This window comes from Fusarium musae, chromosome 2, assembly GCF_019915245.1.
Source record: "Fusarium musae strain F31 chromosome 2, whole genome shotgun sequence".
NCBI lineage: Eukaryota > Fungi > Ascomycota > Sordariomycetes > Hypocreales > Nectriaceae > Fusarium > Fusarium musae.
The window spans coordinates 1,446,366-1,465,680 of record NC_058388.1 but is presented as its reverse complement, the minus strand read 5'-3'; the positions used below and the strand labels follow the sequence as shown (position 1 = coordinate 1,465,680).

Sequence of the window (19,315 nt, the reverse complement as noted above, 5' to 3'; positions counted from 1 at the left end):
TGTACTATCAGATGGATGTATGGGTTACATGACAAAAAAATAGAACGGGCAGGCTGTATGAATAGGGCACTGGACGAAGGGATTTTCCTAGGCATGGCGGTTGTATATGAATGATTCCCTGATGATATTCCACCTCATATATATGTTCTTTTGTTGTGATTGTATTTGTATAGCCTAGTTAACTAAGCACGCTTCTCCCACATTTGAAACTCATATTTTGTGCCAGCCTCTTCTTGGCCACCCTCTTCAATTTCTTCACCTGTCCACTCCTGCAGCTCATCTCTAGACTTTCTCTCCCATGATCCATCTTTCAGGTCGACAGGAAAGAAAGTATCGCAGTCAAAATCACGCTCAATACTCGTGAGAAGGATCCGTCGTGCTTCTGGCAGTTTGAGAGCGGCGTCATAGATTTGCGCACCACCGATGACGAAAATTCGACCGACATCGTTATGAGTACGGGCGTATTGGAGAGCAAGTTCAAGAGACTGAACTCTAACGGGTTCAGAAGGCTCGACTGTTTCGGGGAGCTTTGAGGGCGCGGAGCGGGATATGACAATGTTGAGACGGTCTTTGAGAGGGCGGAATTTGGTGGGGATTGAGTCCCAGGTTTTTCGGCCCATGATGACTGCGTTGATAGAGGATGAGCGAGCCTTGGTCGAGTCAGTACATGGCTCCCATGGTCTGTTCAATAAAGCGACAACACAGCGATATACAGATGGCAAAGTAAGGAAGAGCAATATATATACCTGTGGTGGCACCCGAGTTGTGACGCGCGCAAAGTACTTCATCTCTTTGCGTAGACCTTGCCATGGCATTGTTCCATGGAGGCCAATTCCCATGTTGCGCGTGGCCGCGACTATGAGATTCAGTTCGAGAGACTGCATTGCTCAAGACGTTGATGATGAATCTGTGAGGTTAGTTTGAGGTGGAGGTTTGATGATGCTTAAGTTGAGTGGGTTTGTTTGTGTGTAACGGTGATGGGACTAATGACGCCTGAGACATGGAATGACGACGTATCACGTATTTATTCTACATCTTCAACTGTTCTTAGGCTTTTAATTAATAGATCGTGTTTCGTTTCATTTATATTAAATTCTGTCGTCGTTGTTGGTACAATTCCAGTCCCAGGCTTATGAATTCCTTCTGTTAACCGCCCAAGGTTAGGTAAAGGTATCTAGGTATCGAGTGAGACTATCCTCACAATTTTGATGGAGGCAAAATCTCAACATCCTTGAAAGGAACCCCCAAAAACCGGTAAATATGGTTAAATCTGCAAAGTCAGTTTCTGTTTTCTTTCCTTTGCCACATTGACGACTTACCTGTCACTTCCAAAGAACGCCTCAGACTTGCCATCATCACGGGTCACGATCAACCAAGGAGCTCCAAAAGCGCCCTTCTGAACCGCTTCACCAGTAAGATCTTTGACCCTCTCCTTCATGCTCTCTCTTCCATTCATGATCTTCTCAACATCCTCATCAGAGAACAGTTTCTTGCCAGACCCTCCATCTAGCTCATCCGTTGCTTCCTTGAGAGCTGCAATAAGCTTCTCATCCTCTGCAAGATTGACATGAGGAGGCAGCCAGATCTTGTGGAACAGGAACCGGATTGCAGCGAGATAAGTTGACTCTGAGTAGTTGTCCTTGATAAAGTGTAGGGCGCGGAGAGGTGACACGGTCTTTGCGATGGCAAAGATATCGGGTGGTGAGCCTTGATAGGGAACTCCAAGACGCTCAGCAGCGCGGAATGAATCTCTAGCAAGATATTTCCCCTTGGCCTTGAGAACCCATGGAGGACGGTTTCCTAAGTCTATGTAAGAAGAAGTCGTGGTATTCGGTTCAGTATAGTTACCTGATGTCTGCATAATGCCGCCCAAAAAGACAGGGATGAAGCTATAAAAGTCAGCGACTTGCTTAAAGATATGGATATCCATGAACATACTTTACTTGAACCCCATGAGCAGCAAGTTTGCTCATGTTCTGCCTCAAGTCCGCATATCCTACATAGCTGTAGAATGACACTGTTACATATCAGTGCTGTCCAGGAAACAGAGATGTCAAGCGTCTCACCAATGTCTAGGTAGCAGTCGATACATCCACCCATCTTAGACGGCACTTGTTTCTGACGTTATTTGATGAGTAAATGACGAGATCTGTATCCGGACTTTGCAGGTACGGATACTGTATATACAATTCCAAGGTGGAGAGGGAGAGTGCTCTAAGGTATTAAACGGATCTCGGCCCCGGTCGATGTGGGGTCTTTCCCCGTGCCGAGGCTCGGGGAAGGTGGAGGTGGAGGTTGGGGTTGGGGTGCATCGGACTTGGACCTTTCAGGACATTTGATTTGATTTGATTTGGCTTGATCGGATCTATAAACAGATCGTCAGTATTTATCTATACAGACTCTGAAACCTGTAAAACAACTATTCACAATGGTATCCAAGAAACCTGTTGCCCTTGTTGTAGGCGCCTCCAGAGGCATCGGCCGTCAAGTCGCCGTTGACCTCGCCCGCAATGGCTACGCTGGTATGTCAAGCTTCACTATAGGTACTGTAACTTATGAAACTAACGCTCTAAAGTTGTTGTTGCTGCAAAGACTATCAGTGATCCCTCCAATCTACCAAAACCCTTTCCTCCAAATCCCAACTCTTCCGCTTCTACCATCACGACAGTTGCTCGTGAGATTACTTCTGAGGGAGGCGACGCTACTGCTATTCAGGTCGACGTCCGCTATCCCGAAAGTATAGATGCTCTTGTATCGAATACTATCTCCGTGAGTTTACCAAACTGCTCTCCCTTTTAACTCTCCTACTAATAACACCAGACTTATGGCCGTCTGGATGTTCTCATCTACAACTCAGGCGCCATCTTCTGGGCCCCTGTATCGTCGACTCCCGTAAAGCGCTTCCAACTCATGCAGCGCGTCAATCCAGAAGGACTCTACGCAACAGTCCAAGCTGTTCTTCCTCATATTTCTTCTTCGGGTCGGATAGTTGTTGTTAGCCCGCCTATCTATAGTCGTTTCTTCCGTGGCAAGACCGCATATGCTATGGGCAAGGTTGGTATGAGTGTTCTCACAAAGGGTCTTGCCATGGACTTTGAGCGCGAGGGGAAGAAGGATATGGCCATCACATCGATTTGGCCAGCTGTGGTATGTTGAATCTGACACCTTGAGTTGCTCTAACAACTGACATATTAGGCCATCGAGTCGGCGGCTACAGAGAAATTCACAAGCAAAAACCCGGAAGAAGCCAATGATTTACGAAAGGCAACCATCTTCTCCGACGCTATCCTCGAGATTCTCAAAGCTTCTCCAAGCCTTGTGAACGGTGAGCTCCTACTAGATGAAGACTTCCTCCGCCAACATGCGGGAATAACCGACTTCTCCAAATACAATGTAGTCCCAGGTGCCTCACCACGGAGGATCATGCCTCAAAGTCTCCCAGACTTGACTGTAGCAGAGCAAGCAGATGAGGGCAAGCGCTACGACAGCACAAAGGATAAACCCAAGCTATAGAATTATTGAAGATCGCTATTGTTTCAATATATGTAGGAAAAAAGAGACCGTAGTACAGGTAGCTAGCTACTGGCACGGGGAAAATCAACCTGAGCAGCCATGATATCCTCTAGAACACACATCTAATACCTCCTTGGCCATGGAAGCTGCGTTCACCAAACTCCTAGACATGATTATAAACGTACACCCGACTCTTTGAAACCCCTCCTTTCCATTCCATTCGTTTCCTTTCCTTTCCCTGTCATTTTACAAAAACACGTATCTGCTGAGATTTTGTGGTGCGCCAGCCATCAATAAGGGACTTGGCTACCTGGTCCAACTCCTTGCATGCCATCAATGTCGTCCATTACACCGTTGAATACGTGCATGATTTGGTCAACGACTCTGCTGCGATTCCACTCATTTCTTGTGCGCCATATAGCATCCATGAGCTCACGGTTAATTTGCTCAAGTTGCTCAATAGTACAGCCGCTTGTCGCGTCCGTTAGGTGCTGAAGGACTGTATCTATCTCGCCTCCAGCGAAAGGTTGAGAAGCCGAAGTGGATGAACCTGAGTTTCGAACCGACTGATATTCATCAGAAGTCTGATCATTGAGGATGTTGGCCATTCCGCCCACACTCTGAGCCTTGAAACCGGATGATCGCTGCGAAGGTGGGCTACCAGAAATGCCCGATCCTTGCATGAGGTTACCCCCTGCTGCAGCAGCCTGAGCTTGAGAGTGCAACCAAGAGTCATCTCCAGAAGTATTGTGCCCGGCTACGAGTAACGTGTCTGGGATGTCGACTTGGCTATCATCCTCAACACCTCGGTTCTCAGCATGGCCACCATTTGTCATTTGACTAAAGTTTGAGGATTGGTGGGTTGATGGGTCAGAGGTTTTAGTTGTTGAAGCCTCGTTGATAACAGCTGATGGTGAAACTCCTGGTGGAAGAGTAGTCACTACTGACTTCTGTGAAATCTGGGTCATGCCAGTATGAGCCACGCTGGGGTCATGAGACTTTGGTGGAGGTCCCATGTCAGACATAGCCTGCGTATCATCTTGGACACCACTCATCTGTACATCTTCTCCTAATGGGTGGGTGATGCCATTGCTCAAGGGGTGTGATGACTCCTGACCAGAGGTGCCATGACCATTTGAAAGTGGGCTTCTAACTTGGAACCTGGCAGTTGTCCTCGATCCTGGCACGGCTTCTCCCAGAGTAACAGGGCCTTGAGAGTCGCTGTCATTCCCTCCCAGATCAGATTGCACACGGTCTATGACAGACTGCATTGCTTTTCGCTTTCTCTCCTTCTCCGCAGCATCCTTGGCACGCTGGACTTGGCGTCTGTACAGCGCCTCCCAGTCAACTTGAGAGGTTTGGTTTTCGATACTAGCGACATCAACCTCGACGTTGCTGAGGAGTTCATTGGCCTTGAGAGTTCGCTCCTTGTCTCCAATATTTTTGGCGTCTTTTGCAAGAGCCTTGATGTCAAAAAGAAAGTCCTTTGGACGGGCATAGAAACCATTTGACAGGCGCTCCTCGATGGTGGTTGTCTCAAGATTATAATAACACTTCCCAGATGTGGTATCTCTGAGAACATCGTTGTCATACTTGTCCTTGACGATTTCATATGGTCGAAGTTGTCCAGCTTCAAGGTCTGGACGCACATAATTGGGGTCCGACTCGGCGAAAAGATAGTCGATCTGAGTTTGAGGTATGACAGGCTGCCTGAACTTCTTGTACTTTCGATTGATCTGATCCATGATGGGTTGAAGCTGAATCTTGAGAGCATTGAGAAGCTGGTGGTCTTTCTTCTGTGCAGCCTTCATATCAGCCTTGGTAGGGGGCGGTGGTTCGATTGGAGGAGCCACAGGAAGCTCCTCAAGGACCCTCTTCTTCCGGTTTTCAGGGTCGGGGAACTCGCGGGGTTTCTTCTTAACATATTGCAACGTTGTGCTGAAGTATTCCATTCGAGAATGCTACAAAGGTTAGCACAGGAGCCCCATTCCACAACTCTCTGACTTACCAGATCAGGTTTCTCAATTTTCATTTGGTTCTTCTTTGCGAATCCAAAGAAATCGCGGAAGAGTTCACTGGGAAGCTCGTCTCTATCACCCTCTGCTGTGGCGAGAAGAAGAACTGGATCTGTAGGAGGAATAGATCGTAACATAGTCTTGAAAGTTGTAAGAGCCAGAGTGTTGTGTAGTGCCATGTACCAAGCTTCGATGTTAGGGATATAAATAACGCTAGGTTTGTGTCGCCTGACTTCCGTAAAGAGACCGACAATGACCTGCTCCATAGCCTGCCGATGTTAGTCTGTAGTTTCCCGTGTAAGTGCACAAACTTACTCTTCCATCACCCAAGATGCTGGGAAGATCAAAATTCTGAACATGAACACCCTCGAAATGGTGAAGAATGGCAGAAGCAATATAACTCTGTCCCATACCGCTAACACCATATATGATGAAGCGAGGGCGGAACACTCTGGATCGTTCAAACTCCTGGTGCATGGTTTCTCTACCAAAGCCATGATCATCGTCATCGAATTGCTCGTACATGGCTTCTTCGAGAGCTGTCATCTTCTTCCTACGAGGCAACAGGTCATCGAGGGCATTCTTGGCTTCGCTGAACTGTTTGCGCAATAGCGGCTCTATCGATTTGGGAAGTGGTTTAGCACCAGATGTCGCCGATCGTTCAGAGGAGGGAATAAGCTTCTTGATGGACAGCATAAAGTCAGTGGCATGAACGCCAATCTTCTCGGGGTCGACCACAAGCTTTTCCTTGGAGGCGTAAATTTGGGGGTAAGTTCGCTGAATGGCATTGAGAGCTGCTTCAGTACAGAGAGCTCGTAAATCAGCACCACCATAGCCCTTTGTGTTCTCGGCTAGGGAATCTTTGAACTTCTCTGATAGTCCCCAGTCTGCTGTGTGAATGTTGAGGATTGACTTTCGCCCTTCGATGTCAGGCAACGGGAAGTAAAACTCTCGGTCGAATCGACCAGGTCGACGAAGAGCGGGGTCGATATTGTCAGGTCGATTGGTAGCTCCAATAACAATGACTTGACCACGACCGTCCATACCATCCATCAATGCTAACAGGGTTGATACAATGGAAGCATGGATCTGTTCCTGCTTGCTGGAACGGACCGGCGCAAGACCATCAATTTCATCAAAGAAAATGATACTAGGCTGAGTTCTGCGCGCTTCCTCGAAGAGTAATCGAAGCTGTTTCTCAGCTTCACCCACCCACTTGCTCAGGGCATCGGCACCCTTGCGCATATAGAATGAGATCTTACGGCCACCGGAGCCAACTGAGTTGGCCAGAGCACGAGCAAGTAGCGTTTTACCTGTTCCAGGAGGACCGTGGAACAAAACACCACGAGGTGGAGTGACGTGGAATCGTGTGAAGAGTTCAGGATAGAGCAAAGGAAGCTGTACCATTTCCTTCAACTGATCGATATGTCCCTGAAGACCACCAACCTTGCTGAAGTCAACGTTCAGGTCAACACCCAGAGGATCAGCATCCGCAAGAGCTTTACGGTCCTTGATCTTGCCAACGTTGGGAGCGCCAGCATCAGGGTTTAGTCCAGGAACACCGGGAAGAAGCCCACCGTGAGTCGCTGCGGTCGGCGTCATACCGACATTACCAGCTACACTAGAGCGATGCACCATCTCATCGTCGCTGCTGTCTGAATCGACCCCGCCAGCTGCGCCAGTACCCCAGGGCCCATTAAGAAGGGATCCAGCTCCGCCGCCGCCTCCAAAGGGTCCAAATGTAGTGTTGAGGCTGCGTTCCCAGCCTTGACTGGCACCGCCACGTCCTCGGCGCGAGCGCGATTGCGCAGCAGGAGCCTCAACTTCTTCCTCTTCAATATTGGCCGAGGTGAGAGGGGGCATGTAATAATTCACCCGTGTTCTCGCTCGCCGAGTGCTTTCCTGGTACACAATGGGCGATTCTTTTCTTGGGCGACGGCGACGAGAGCGCGAGTCCTGCCTAAGTTCTCGTGCCTCTTCATTCAGCTCGTCCAAGTCGAATTCGGGTTCCTCGTCTCCAGAGTCCCCACCACGGCGAGATCTGGCGGGTTGGGAACGTCGGCCGCGGGGAACTGGGCTATCGACGTCATCGTCATCTTGAGGTAGGGGCTTTTCTGCACCGGAGCCTTCTGCGTCGTCAGATTCGTCGCCTGGTTCGAAATCACTGCTGACTTCTTGAGACTTTTTGCTCGATTTGCGGGTAAGTCGGCGCGTCTTTCTAGGTCCAGAATCCGATTCAGCTTCTTCCGGTGCTGCGGAGGCGTTGGCGCGGGATCCACGGGTTCGGCGAGTAACAGGCACATCATCCTCATCGTCCTCGTCCTCTACCGTCTGCACAGGCGCATCTTCTCCAGGTGCATCTTGATCAGCAGCATCTAGCATTTCTTGATCAGCCACCTCTTTCTTTTCAATCTCTTCGGGATCTTGAGATAATTCGTCGGGCTGGTCGGCTTCTCTGACTTCCTTAAAGCTGCTTTCCTGTGTGGCCTCTTGAATCGTCTCCGGGGCTTTCTTGAGGCCTTTAAACCCACGTGTAGCTCTTGTGCTCCGAGCGAATGTCTCAGGGCTTCTACTTCGCGAATCGCGTGAAGGGACGGCGTGTTTTCCAGAGTTGGATAGTTCAAGGAACTCTTCAGCTTCCTCTGTATGAGCTCGAGTAGTCCTACGAGGCGCAGGCAACTTGGAGTTGGTGAGTTTCAGCTTGACAACTCTGGATCTAGTTGACCTGGCAGGCTCCTCTACGGGCTCGCCTTCGGCGTCGTCTTCTTTGACATCTTCGTCAACTTTGATGTCCTCATCGTCTGGCTTGTCAGATTCGTCGCCGGTAGCCGATGCTTCTTCTCCTTCGCTGCTCTCTGCGTAGTTGCGTGGCTGCGTGGCAGCTTTTCTGGCGCGACGACCAGCGGCATTCACAGGAGCAGCATCATCCTCTTCTTCTTCGTCATCGAAGAAATCGTCTTCGTTGCTATCAGAGACTTCATCCTCGTCATCATCGATGTCCGAACCCAGGTAACCGTTCCTGCGTCGGCGGCTGGGTTTTCCGCTACGTGAACGGGAGTGCTTCTTTGTGCTTTTTCGGGGGGGTCCAGCTTCCGAAGGGTCGAAATTCTCGTCTTCGGGATCAGACTTGTTGGGATCAAAGTCCTCGAGGACTCTTTTGCGTTTGCTAACCATGGTGTTTGCGCGTAAATATGATGGAAGGAGGTTATCGGCGACCGGTATAATTGAACTTTGGCGGTTCTGTACGCAAAGGGAGGTCAGCCAAGGGATGCCAATAGGGTCGCAACAGTCACAGCCATAAGCGCGGACCTTGCATTGCAATCATCGAATCGTCGCGTTCCTTTTGATGATTTTTGGGGGGTAAACTCACCTATATGCGCGTCTAGATATGATTTCACGTCAAAGCATGCATGGGCGCGGCCTAAGTCGCGGTTGAGCTTGTGGCACTCAAGATCGGCGCAAAGACATCAAGTAGAAAACAAGCCGAACAACCAAACCGCACAATGTCGATGATTGAACTGACTGATGCTGATGGTATATTCGAAGCAAACGCGGACAAAATAGGAGATGGAATTTGGGGGTTCGCCGCGTGAAGTGAAGGTTTAGTTACGGATACCAAACGACAGGTTAGCAATATAGACCCACTTTCATTCAGGCAGTTGTGGTCCCGGTCTCTGATTGGTGGGTCACCACCAATTTCAATGTGATCGCAGTTTAATTGTAGCTTGATCTGCGAAGCTCTCATGACGAGAACAAAAGGACGAATTCTCAACATGACTTGTTTAATGGCTTTCGGGTCTCTTTTTTTGTCTATAGGGTCAGTTTCGGCCTCAAATTCGTTTTCCTCGCATTTTTGACCGTTCTCAAGCCCATCTGCACTTTCAATTCTTGATCATATTTTCCAACATGCTCACATATAAATTCGATCTATCCCAGCTCGTCCCCGGTAGTCAGCTTGATTTACAGCTCGGTATCGTTGTAGGGCTGAAGACGTTGACAGCATGGTGCATGCGCATCACCCCAGAAAATGTTTGCCTTATGATTTAGGCAGCACCACAAGAGGATCTCCCGACACACAATAGATCACACATGATCATCAATAAACTATTGAGAGGGATTTATGTATGACTACGTGCGCTTCACTGGGTAATGATTATTAGAAGTTAGAGTTCGTGAAATCTGTGCTTGGTATGTTCAACTTGACCTATTGTATACACTTGATTGACTGACACTTTATTCTAATTGTGAGGGGGTGACGTCCAAAACCCCCCCGAAGCTATCGATCGAATATGATGAGCTATACTCCAAACATATCACAGAGAATAAATAGAAATTATCCGTAACACAGGAGATGAGGGGATCGTAAGAAACGCCAGCCCTTATCTATTGGACACCGCGTATAATCAGCTGGTCTAGATCTTTGCTCGGATGATGAACCGACCTACCCTAGTGTTTCCAGGACTACACCGGGAATAGCCATATTTTCATCGTAATATTCCCGGACCCTGAATACCCTCATAGTCGGATGCTCGGCCAAACATTACGCGGCCCAGGTCTTGGCTCATAATCGCCAAGACTAGCCACGCAATGCGAAGATCGTTCCGAATGCGAGGATCTTCACGATTCGTGAAACGGAAAACACGGCCTGATCAGACTTTTTTCTTTCTTTTTCTTGCTGAACATTACACCAAATTTAGAAACAGGTTTTAGCGGATTTTGTTAAAAATTGTATCGAATTCATGGACTCATTGTAGTTAATAGGTATTGTTACACGAAATTGGTATCATGGTCTCTTGTGGTACAGTCATTCCCACCCCGACTCCTAAAAAAGTTCCCTAATTGCGCCTGGTTGGATGGACAAGTGTCTGTAACCATACCAAAGACGCCACGCTTCCCAGAGAATGAGAGTGTCCGTCCCGTACCAGCCAGTGACGACGAGTGAGTGTGAAACTACCAGCGCAGTGTTATGTTGCTTTGGCGTGATTAGGCGGTCATGCTATAGTGCTGGTGATGCTGCAGACAGAGCAGGGTTTCTTTGTTCTTGTTCGTATGTGCTCGTACAGCTGACACTTCAATCCTTGCCCAACATCGCCCGGGCGAGATCAGCCAGAGAAGGGCCGCCAAAGAGGAACTGGCTTGAATGGCGGCCGCAGTAGGTGACATTGTTGACTGGCTGGGGAGCAGCCTTGAACCAAGAGCGGGAAGCTTTGGTCGTGGAAGATGCCGTAGACCGGGTCGAGAACTCGCTGGAGTATGAGTTTGTTCGTTGCTGAAATAGCTTTGTTAGTGGGGTCCAGGCTAAGTCTGAGTTCAGTGTCACATACCTTAGACTCCATGAGGGGAATTGGCTCAGTGCTTCGTCCACGCTGCTCCTCAGAAGAGGTTCTGGTGCGAGAAGATCCGAAAGCCATTGTGATCTTTGTGAAGTTGAAGAGTTGTATGTGGTGTGTATAGTTGAAGTAATTGCTCGACTGTCTTTAGTCTGCTGAGTATGGGTATCGTAGATGTATCGTCTAGTAACCTTCAAGGTACTGTAGCTGTGTTCAAGGCACTCCTGGTGCAATCTAAAAGATGTTCAAGGAGAGTTTGTTTGTTGACGAAGGAACTGATTGATGATGATGATGAGGAGGATAAGATAGAATCATCAAGGGGGGAAAGACTCCCTTAAATAAAAGTTCTTGTCAACAATGCTCCTGCGGCTGATCTACCCCAAGCTGTACCAAGAGTCCAAGACCACGCCAACCATAGTTGCTACGTAGCAGATGCCGCCCTATGGAGCGACGCTAAAAATGCCTGTAGTCAGACGAAGGCTTGGCTAGCTTGGCTGTTCTTGGGTATGACGTGCCGGCTTGGATAGCTTATGGATTCCGCGGGGTCCAATTGAAGATACGATGCGACCTTGTGGCTCACCTTTGACATTGATCGCCGTGCAGGTAGCCATTCAGGTGTCAACAAGGAGTCAGTGCTGAGTACGAGTGATACGGTAAATATTACGATAGGGTCAATCGGAAAGTCGTATGATAAGGGAGTCAGACACTGCCGTGATACAGTTATTCGGCATTTATTGTGATGAGCAGTAAATAGCTCAACCGTAGGCAAGTCCCTTACTTTTGCCCACAAAGCACATCCCTTGGTTCCCCTTATCTCTTCTCCCCTCACTTCCCATCCAGCGGAATTCCAGTGACAACATGTGGAGCTTACGGACGGCACTGGTCGGCCGAGATGCTGACATAACCCCGGACCGTCATCCGCCGGGTGGAGACCGATTTCCCCATAGTCGGAAGCACCGAAGCATCGGCACCGTTTATCCTTCCCGCCAAGAGAGAAAACAACAACCTCGTGACCACGTCTCCACCAAAGCTCCATTTCCAGAAGCTCGCTAGAAGGAGTTCTATGCATGTAAGATTGACGGTCTGGGTAATGATTCGCCCATCTGTATCAGATAATGTCGAGATAAGATCAAGGTCTGTCACACCGAACCCGGGCGTTCTCTCAGCCTTGGGCCGAGAGAACAAACTATTGCTTGGCGGGGGGCTTCTCATATCTCCGATGCAACCTCATTCTGGCTTGGTGAAGTCATGGGGAATTATCATGAGATACGCGGCCTGGGATCTCGTTGGTCAATTGAATATTGGCATTTTTAGCGTATGCATTATTTTGCTGCCTGATGGCTTTTGGGGTAGGGTAGATTGTCATAGCAAGCATATTTGAGGGTTCCACGTCAGATGCTTAATCGTGCAAGCAACTGACTGATTCAGATCTGCACATTGGCTGATTTGGTTGCACACGTACGCAGCAACTGTTGGCAACTTCGCCTGATGTCAGTCAGCCTTACTATAGTCAAAAGTGGCTTACCCCAAGCTCGATTTCGCCAAATAAACTCAATTATCTGCGAACCTTTGTGTCGGTACGCACCAAGCAATCAAGAGTCCAGGAACTCAAAATAGCTATGCGAGAACTCTCTCTAACCTAGAGATAGTGTGGGAACGTTGCATCGCGGCGTCTTCCACTACTGAGAACCTTAAACAAAAGACACGGTCTAGAGCGTAGGGCAGACTGACGAGCCGCAGCCACATAAGCCCAAGCTCTTATTTTTAGTGAAACTATGGCAAGGGATGACGATGTGGCCTTGAGCTGAAAGCCACAGTTGCAAGTGTCAAACGGCACTTTCCAGTGAGGAGGTTCTGATCCGATTGACCTTGCTTTATCAGGTTGGTGCCTTTTAGTTGACGGGTTCTAGACCCTGCGATGACTCTTCTCCAAGGGACAAAGCAGCGATGAGCTCTTAGACCGTTGCATCGTTTGCTCTAACGGCCACGCCGTCAATTACGTCGATAGGTTGCATCCCACAATGGTAGCATCTGCTTCAAAGGTAAGGTAGCTAAAGAAACTCTCATCAGTCTCTACCAAGAGGCGTTCGTCATCTTGGCAACATCTTCTTTGTTGGAACTAAGATGCCGTTTTATCCTTGGTTTTCATCTCTTATTGACAACTTCTTGCCTGTTGGAGTATTCACGGCAATTTTGAGATCAAGGTTTCGGCCCATGATCCATCCCGACTTTGTACCTGCCTATATCAGCCCTATTTTGCGTACCGGGAGTCTCAGATCTTCGGGACGTGCTGAGAGGTGGATATTATTATGGCCTATCTAGTTTAATCTTGGTACTTTTGTGGTACGATTTTTTTTTCTCTTTGTCATTCAGTGGAGTAGCCAGTTCTCTCTTCATTGAAGAGATGAACAGGCCTCATCTAAGTAGCACCGAAGGGAACTTCCGTGAGGTAAGCATCACAATTGTTGCTATGAGGTTTTGTCATTGGATCAGTATGGTATTATCTTTGCCAATGAATGCGAGTGTCTTGTGGTTTCTTTGCTCGAACTAGGTGAGTGGAGATATCTTGCTAGATCTAGAATGAAACTTATGAGTGATGCGAGCTATGAACATGTTGTCACCTACAGGTATGGGTCTTTTGACTAAACTTTATTATATACTGCACCTTAACGTATATCTGGCGTTAGAACCGCACCGAAAGTTTGGATAGTTGTTGGTAAATTCTTCGTAGTAAATCAAGCAGCCGTAGACAAGTCCTCCCTCGCATTGTACTCTGGCGAGTTCTCCAGGCCAAACCATTCAGTGTCTTGATAATCATTAAAGAGCATATCATTCCAGTAAATATCAGCTACTGTGTAACGTAAGACTCGCCATGGTAAACGTACCCAGTCTATATCTCTCCGGGTATTTCCTCGTAACCCTGTGAGGAAGCCAGACATCGAACCAGTGAGCGATCCAATTGACATCCATTTCTAAGTTGCTTAAAGTGAATGAGCAAACACTGTTTGAATTGAGATATGACAGAGCTGATAAGCTTTATTTTGGCTACTCTAGCTGCTTACCTCTTGAGCCCGTCGTTACACAACGCTCCGGAAGTGGACTCAAACCTGCATCTTGAGAAAGGAGACCGTATCTAGCTAGGGGGTGAGGAAATACAGCGGATGGGCTTTGGTGGGAGATCAGCGAATTTTGGTTTAAGGCATTCCGCTGTTTTTCCTCACCCCGAGGTCCAGATACAGACCGCCTGATTGGGATGTCGTTGGGGGCGGATAAGAATACCCTTTTGCAGACCTATCTGCAAGTATTCGTATCGATTCACATGTGATTGACTGTGCAATCGATGCGACGTTGTGGTATAATTCGCACATATTGATCAGAAGCAGTGTGGCATGTGAATACACCATATGAAAATTCATGTTCATCGGACATTTGGCACAGAGATACTACCATAGTGTTATCAATAGCATGAACAGTCAGAATGTATTCAATTATAGATTCTGGTAATTTGTATTGCTGAAGTCAAGCGACCTATTGACATTGGCGGCTTGTTCCAAAGGAAGACATTTGATTCCTGGAATTACAAGCTTAAAACTTGCTGTCATTTTGTTTCAAGCATAGTTCATTTATTTTCTAGGTCCAACTGAGCGGTTTTGTTGAGGTGGCAAGACTTTTGATGAGTGACAGGAGTACACGTAAATAACACAGCTCATAATAGGATTGGCTTCAACTACACATGGTTATTCGTTTGAAGAAAAAAAGCCTCACTATGATATCGAAACTCCCATGATACTATATCTGTCACTTGCTATGGCTAGTAGAGTTCCAATGAAAGGCAGTGGCTCCTGATTGATATTGGACGGCAAGTTTGTACTACTTGCTACACTGTTTGTTTATCACTCGTACAAACTTGATCAAACATTCGAGGTACAAGCATACCCTCGCCGCGGGTCTGGGTCAGTCCCCTAGGGTGATACAATCCATTGCTGTACACGCTGATGGAGAAAATGTACTGGTTCTTCCTGAGCCATCGCTCGTAACTTCTCTCTATGCAGAACCTCAACCCAGACCAAACTGTGTGTACGCTTAGGTAACATCACTCATAAGCTTCTTGTATATGGGGATTTCTTTCCAGGATCTGCAGGATCTGGCCCTCATAACAGAGCGATTCAGCTTACTAAATGAGTGTGAGCGACCTCAAAGGGAGCTATGTATTCCTCAAGTTGGCACTCTCGAGTCACATTTGTCTAACAAACGAGACATCTTTCAGCGAATAAAGGTCACTGCGGACCATCAAAACCTCTACTGACTTGTAACGCTTTCCCACCGAGTTTCATATACAACTGACAGAATCTCGACGTAGTTATGTTCAAGCTTCAAACTCACCATAGTGAGCTCCTATCATATAATGACACAAGACAACAATTACATGTCTCACATATCTAGCTTAGTGGCAATCAGAAATTGAGATTCAGCCACTCCAGTAACAACTGTAGAAGTATAAGTAAGAATATGTTATTTGAGCAAACCGTCAAGTCTCAATGACCTTGTCAGATAGGGTAACTCTTCCAGCTACATCATTCCAGGTAACTAATCAAGACGAATACTTGTGACATTCAAGGTATTTATGGTATAAGAGGACTGGCTATCTGTCGCCAATTAGTTGAAAGGGAAGAACGCACTTATCAACCTCGATCAATAGATTCAGCACTGGTGTAAAGATTTGTAAAGGTTTGGATATCAATTGACTTGCGGGAAACTCCTCAGGAAACTAATAAACAGCGTCTACCTATGACATCAAGCATCATCTTGGGGGATCTTCCAAGTCATCAAACATACTCCAACTCCTAACTATCACCACCTCGGAAGGTCACAATCTACCCTAAGCTGTAGACTGAATAAACTACGTTGGCTGAGTGTCATCGTCTTTAGGCTTAGGGTATGTCTTCTTGTCAATTGCAGCATACCCTTGTGAGAACTTATCCAACATGCTGGCAATCCACCTCTGTTCTTGCCCAGTAGCGAATTCATACACGATCCGTATGGCGAACCCAATTCGATATGGCCCCATGGTGTCTCGTCCCACAGATTCTACCGACCGCAATATTTGTTCCACGAAATACCGGATGGATATCTCCGAATTAGCTCGCGGTGTCCCGCATTCGACCAATGTCTCTTCTAGGATGAGCATACTTGCCCAGTACCCCATGAGTAAGGACCCGGCTGCTGCCGACTTGTGTTCCAGCACTGTCTCGAACAACGAATTATCCGGGTCGGTTGGCAGAACCTCGACCGGTCTTGGAAACTCAAGTGCGTCGAAATCGTCGAACCATCGCGCCAATCTCGCATGTTCCACGGTGGCTAGGTGGGCCAAGGCGGAGATTTTGTCAGGCTTGACAAACATGCCAGCCTTGTTAGCTTCTCTCAGAAGATAAGCCCCATGCAAAATAGGCGTGAGCTGGGCCAGGTTTGCAAGGAAGCCATCACCGACGCGGATGTGCTCAATGGGGGCGTCAGGAGCATAGATGAGACGTCTACCGCCATCAGACGTGACATGCCTCCATGCTGGCCTCGACAGGAACAATTGGTCCTTTCCGGGATAGAACATATCGCTTATAGTCTGGCATGGGACCGTGTTAGTGGTGACCCCGCTAGGGTAATATTGTCAAAGCCGTTGCAAAGGGACGAAAGATCCACTCAAGGTGAAGGGCTAGGATGACAAGTCCACTTGGACTGGATGGGTGATATGTGAGATGCTATATCGCGCCATCTCAATGCAGCAATGCAGAGTAACCCTGCCGGTGACGAAACAGAGACAGGATCCAACGCATTGTGCTCCCCAAACAGCGATTGGTTCTTACTGGAAGACATTCGCAAGGCTCCGTCACGTCACTTGACCTGGAGATAATGCGAGTTCCTTATCCTTTGCCTTGTTCATGTAGTCAAGGAGAAACATAGGACATACAAGAATACCACGGCATGAGAGCAGCATGGCTGCGTCCCAGCCTTCAGCGTGAGCTGCTGGTCCTCGCTGCTCCATTAGAGTTCCAATGCCTTTGGCATGTTGAATCCAAGTATCTGGGACTGCTGTCCCAGCAAACAGCTATGGGGCGTAAGCTTTGAATTAAAAATATTGGTGGCAGGAATACCTCGAAGTAGCATAATAGTATAGCAGCGCATAGGGTCTCAGATGCCTTCCACTCTGTGGAGTGTTGCAGAGCGGCCTGTAACTCATTGAGTGCCAAGCCATATATGGTTCTGCTTTTGGCGACCAGGTCGGCATTGGAGTTTGCTTTGCCAGTCAGATGGAGAGCAAAAGAACAGATAGCCCCGTCGAGCAGAGCCCGCTTTCCTAGACGATCAATATTCAACCATGATAAGAGTATAAAGACATCAGTGGACCGAGTGTAGTTAGTGGACGACTCTATCATGTTGAGTAGCAGTGGCCCTCTTGGCAATTCCAGCCTCAGCAGGGTTGGTGAGGGCCTTACCAAAGACCATGATTCTGAGTCTAATGCAGCGATATCAGAGCCCGTTGTACTGGAAGCGGAACTACCAGTAGTCGACACTTCTTGGCTTTTGCCCTGTCGTCTGCTGCGTTGACGAATCTGATGCTTCTCATCGACAAACTTCAGGCCACGAGAATAACCTGGACACTCTGCTCCATATTTGATGCAGTTGCCGCAGGACGGCTTGAGGGTATCACATTTGACCTTCCTGGTTCTGCAAAGTCGGCATCCAGTGCTTCTCGGAACCCCAACCATGACAAGGTTAATCAAGGGCTCACCGCCGGTTCTTAACTAATCATCTGTGCCGCTATCGGGGTCGGATCAGATCGACATGAACCCCCAGCGGTTTAACTTCCCGAAGCGGCCGGCGACGTTGAGGGGATTGTGATGAATATGCTCGTGCAGGCGGGGAAGGGAGATGATTTGCGCTGTCGGATCGGGCCTTTAGAGACCATCTGTCTTCGCGGGGTTTCTATGTCGTGTTATTAAGGATGGATGGATGTATGTATGTATGTATGTACAGTAAGTATTCTCCGGAGGCAGTGTGTGCTAGTATTGTAGAGTTTTAAGTTAATCAACAAGGGATTCAGCGCTACCTATTCCTCCATATGGAAATCAGCCCCAGAACAGCTACCACGCCTCTCGCAAATCTGACAACGCGGATCACGCACAGTACTGCTACCTTGAGAGGATTATGTAGTATCGAGGTCTAGTCTATCCAGCCTGTCACGAATGGATTTGTTCAAAGATCTGGAGAAACTGTGATCGAATTCCACCAGGACCACTTTACAAGCTGGCCCGAGGCTCGGTGGTGTTGCATTCAATCAATCTCTCTTATCAATGTCGATCACTTGATGTATCTGTAACATATCCTCGGTCTCCCTCTCAGAAAGCTCAGTTAGGACAACTTCACCGAAATTGAAGAATAGACAATTGCGGGCGGCCTACCAGCGTAACCAGCCCATGGGGACAGTGGACTATGCACAGTATTCTCCGGCAATTAGCTGCGGGAATTACTCTGTTGGAACGACGCTAGGAGGTTTTCAGAGAACCCCTGGAAGGTATTCAACTCGTCCTGAGGACTGAAATGAATTCATATCCCTGTGTAATCTATCTGAACATAGGGGAACGGCCCCAGCCTCAACGCAGTTGGCCGCTGTGGCCCATCATCCATGAGCTGAGACGCTGTTACATGCGCCCAGTAATTAAATCGTGGATGATGAGAGATTGATCTGCATTACCCAAGCAGTTTCGCTTTTTCTTTGGAGTACCGAAGGACGGATCGCATATTAGCCTGTGCGTGTGTGTTGGATTGCGTATATCGAGCTAGAGACGCCGAATGAGGAGACGAGCACTTTAATGAGTTTTAGATTAATGCGATAGCCAAGCTAGTTGTCTAAATTGTTGGTCGAACCTGGAATCTAGTCGGTCCAGACGGGGCATAGGGTTGTTCAACGGCAAAGGCGGGAGAGTCTGCTTGTATGGTTAGTTGAGTTGAGGCTGATTTAAAAAAAAAAAAAAAAAGTAATCAGCCGCGACAGCCAGAGCAAGAAACTACAAGTTACAGTGGCAAACTGAGCAATATATTTACATAGTATGAACTCTGCTTCAGGGACCACGCTCAGTTTCCCTTACAAGCAACTGCTCGTAAGGCTTGAAGCAGTGCTGTAATGGGATGTGTACACCAACCTCGGCAGCCAAGACCTCAACAACACACATTTGGCCTGTTGCAGAGCCGAGATTTGAGTTCATCTCAGTTCTTTCTATATCTCTGGTCAATGGAGATCTGGATAGCATGCCTTGCTTCTGCTCCATGAGGCGCAGTTTCTATAGCAGAGTTCAATATACAGCAATGAGCATGATGAAGCAATCTAAAATATCGCCAGAATTTAATGTGCCTGTCTCAGAATGTAGATTGAGACCCCAGCCTGCAAGCTTGTTTCAACCCTGG

The 19,315-nt window shown here is 47.9% G+C and overlaps 6 protein-coding genes across 6 annotated transcripts; 1 reads left to right on the top strand and 5 right to left on the bottom strand.

Moving 5' to 3' along the window:
• Positions 1 to 182: 182 nt before the first annotated feature.
• Positions 183 to 839, bottom strand: J7337_002409 (uncharacterized protein; the record flags this gene model as incomplete). The annotated part of the gene is made up of 2 exons (XM_044820138.1): positions 183 to 650; positions 747 to 839. The coding sequence occupies 2 exons, from the start codon at positions 837 to 839 to the stop codon at positions 183 to 185; spliced, it is 561 nt and encodes a 186-aa protein (XP_044684438.1).
• A 358-nt stretch (positions 840 to 1,197) lies between these two features.
• Positions 1,198 to 2,100, bottom strand: J7337_002408 (uncharacterized protein; the record flags this gene model as incomplete). Its single annotated transcript, XM_044820137.1, has 5 exons — positions 1,198 to 1,270; positions 1,320 to 1,800; positions 1,849 to 1,889; positions 1,939 to 1,996; positions 2,067 to 2,100. The coding sequence occupies 5 exons, from the start codon at positions 2,098 to 2,100 to the stop codon at positions 1,198 to 1,200; spliced, it is 687 nt and encodes a 228-aa protein (XP_044684437.1).
• Positions 2,101 to 2,428: 328 nt separating this feature from the next.
• On the top strand, positions 2,429 to 3,513 carry J7337_002407 (uncharacterized protein; the record flags this gene model as incomplete). The annotated part of the gene is made up of 4 exons (XM_044820136.1): positions 2,429 to 2,522; positions 2,576 to 2,769; positions 2,821 to 3,147; positions 3,196 to 3,513. The coding sequence occupies 4 exons, from the start codon at positions 2,429 to 2,431 to the stop codon at positions 3,511 to 3,513; spliced, it is 933 nt and encodes a 310-aa protein (XP_044684436.1).
• Positions 3,514 to 3,803: 290 nt separating this feature from the next.
• On the bottom strand, positions 3,804 to 8,702 carry J7337_002406 (uncharacterized protein; the record flags this gene model as incomplete). The annotated part of the gene is made up of 3 exons (XM_044820135.1): positions 3,804 to 5,474; positions 5,522 to 5,797; positions 5,844 to 8,702. The coding sequence occupies 3 exons, from the start codon at positions 8,700 to 8,702 to the stop codon at positions 3,804 to 3,806; spliced, it is 4,806 nt and encodes a 1,601-aa protein (XP_044684435.1).
• A 1,897-nt stretch (positions 8,703 to 10,599) lies between these two features.
• Positions 10,600 to 10,939, bottom strand: J7337_002405 (uncharacterized protein; the record flags this gene model as incomplete). Its single annotated transcript, XM_044820134.1, has 2 exons — positions 10,600 to 10,797; positions 10,853 to 10,939. The coding sequence occupies 2 exons, from the start codon at positions 10,937 to 10,939 to the stop codon at positions 10,600 to 10,602; spliced, it is 285 nt and encodes a 94-aa protein (XP_044684434.1).
• Positions 10,940 to 15,758: 4,819 nt separating this feature from the next.
• J7337_002404 (uncharacterized protein) lies at positions 15,759 to 16,463 on the bottom strand (the record flags this gene model as incomplete). The annotated part of the gene is made up of 1 exon (XM_044820133.1): positions 15,759 to 16,463. The coding sequence occupies one exon, from the start codon at positions 16,461 to 16,463 to the stop codon at positions 15,759 to 15,761; it is 705 nt and encodes a 234-aa protein (XP_044684433.1).
• Between the last annotated feature and the right edge of the window lie 2,852 nt (positions 16,464 to 19,315).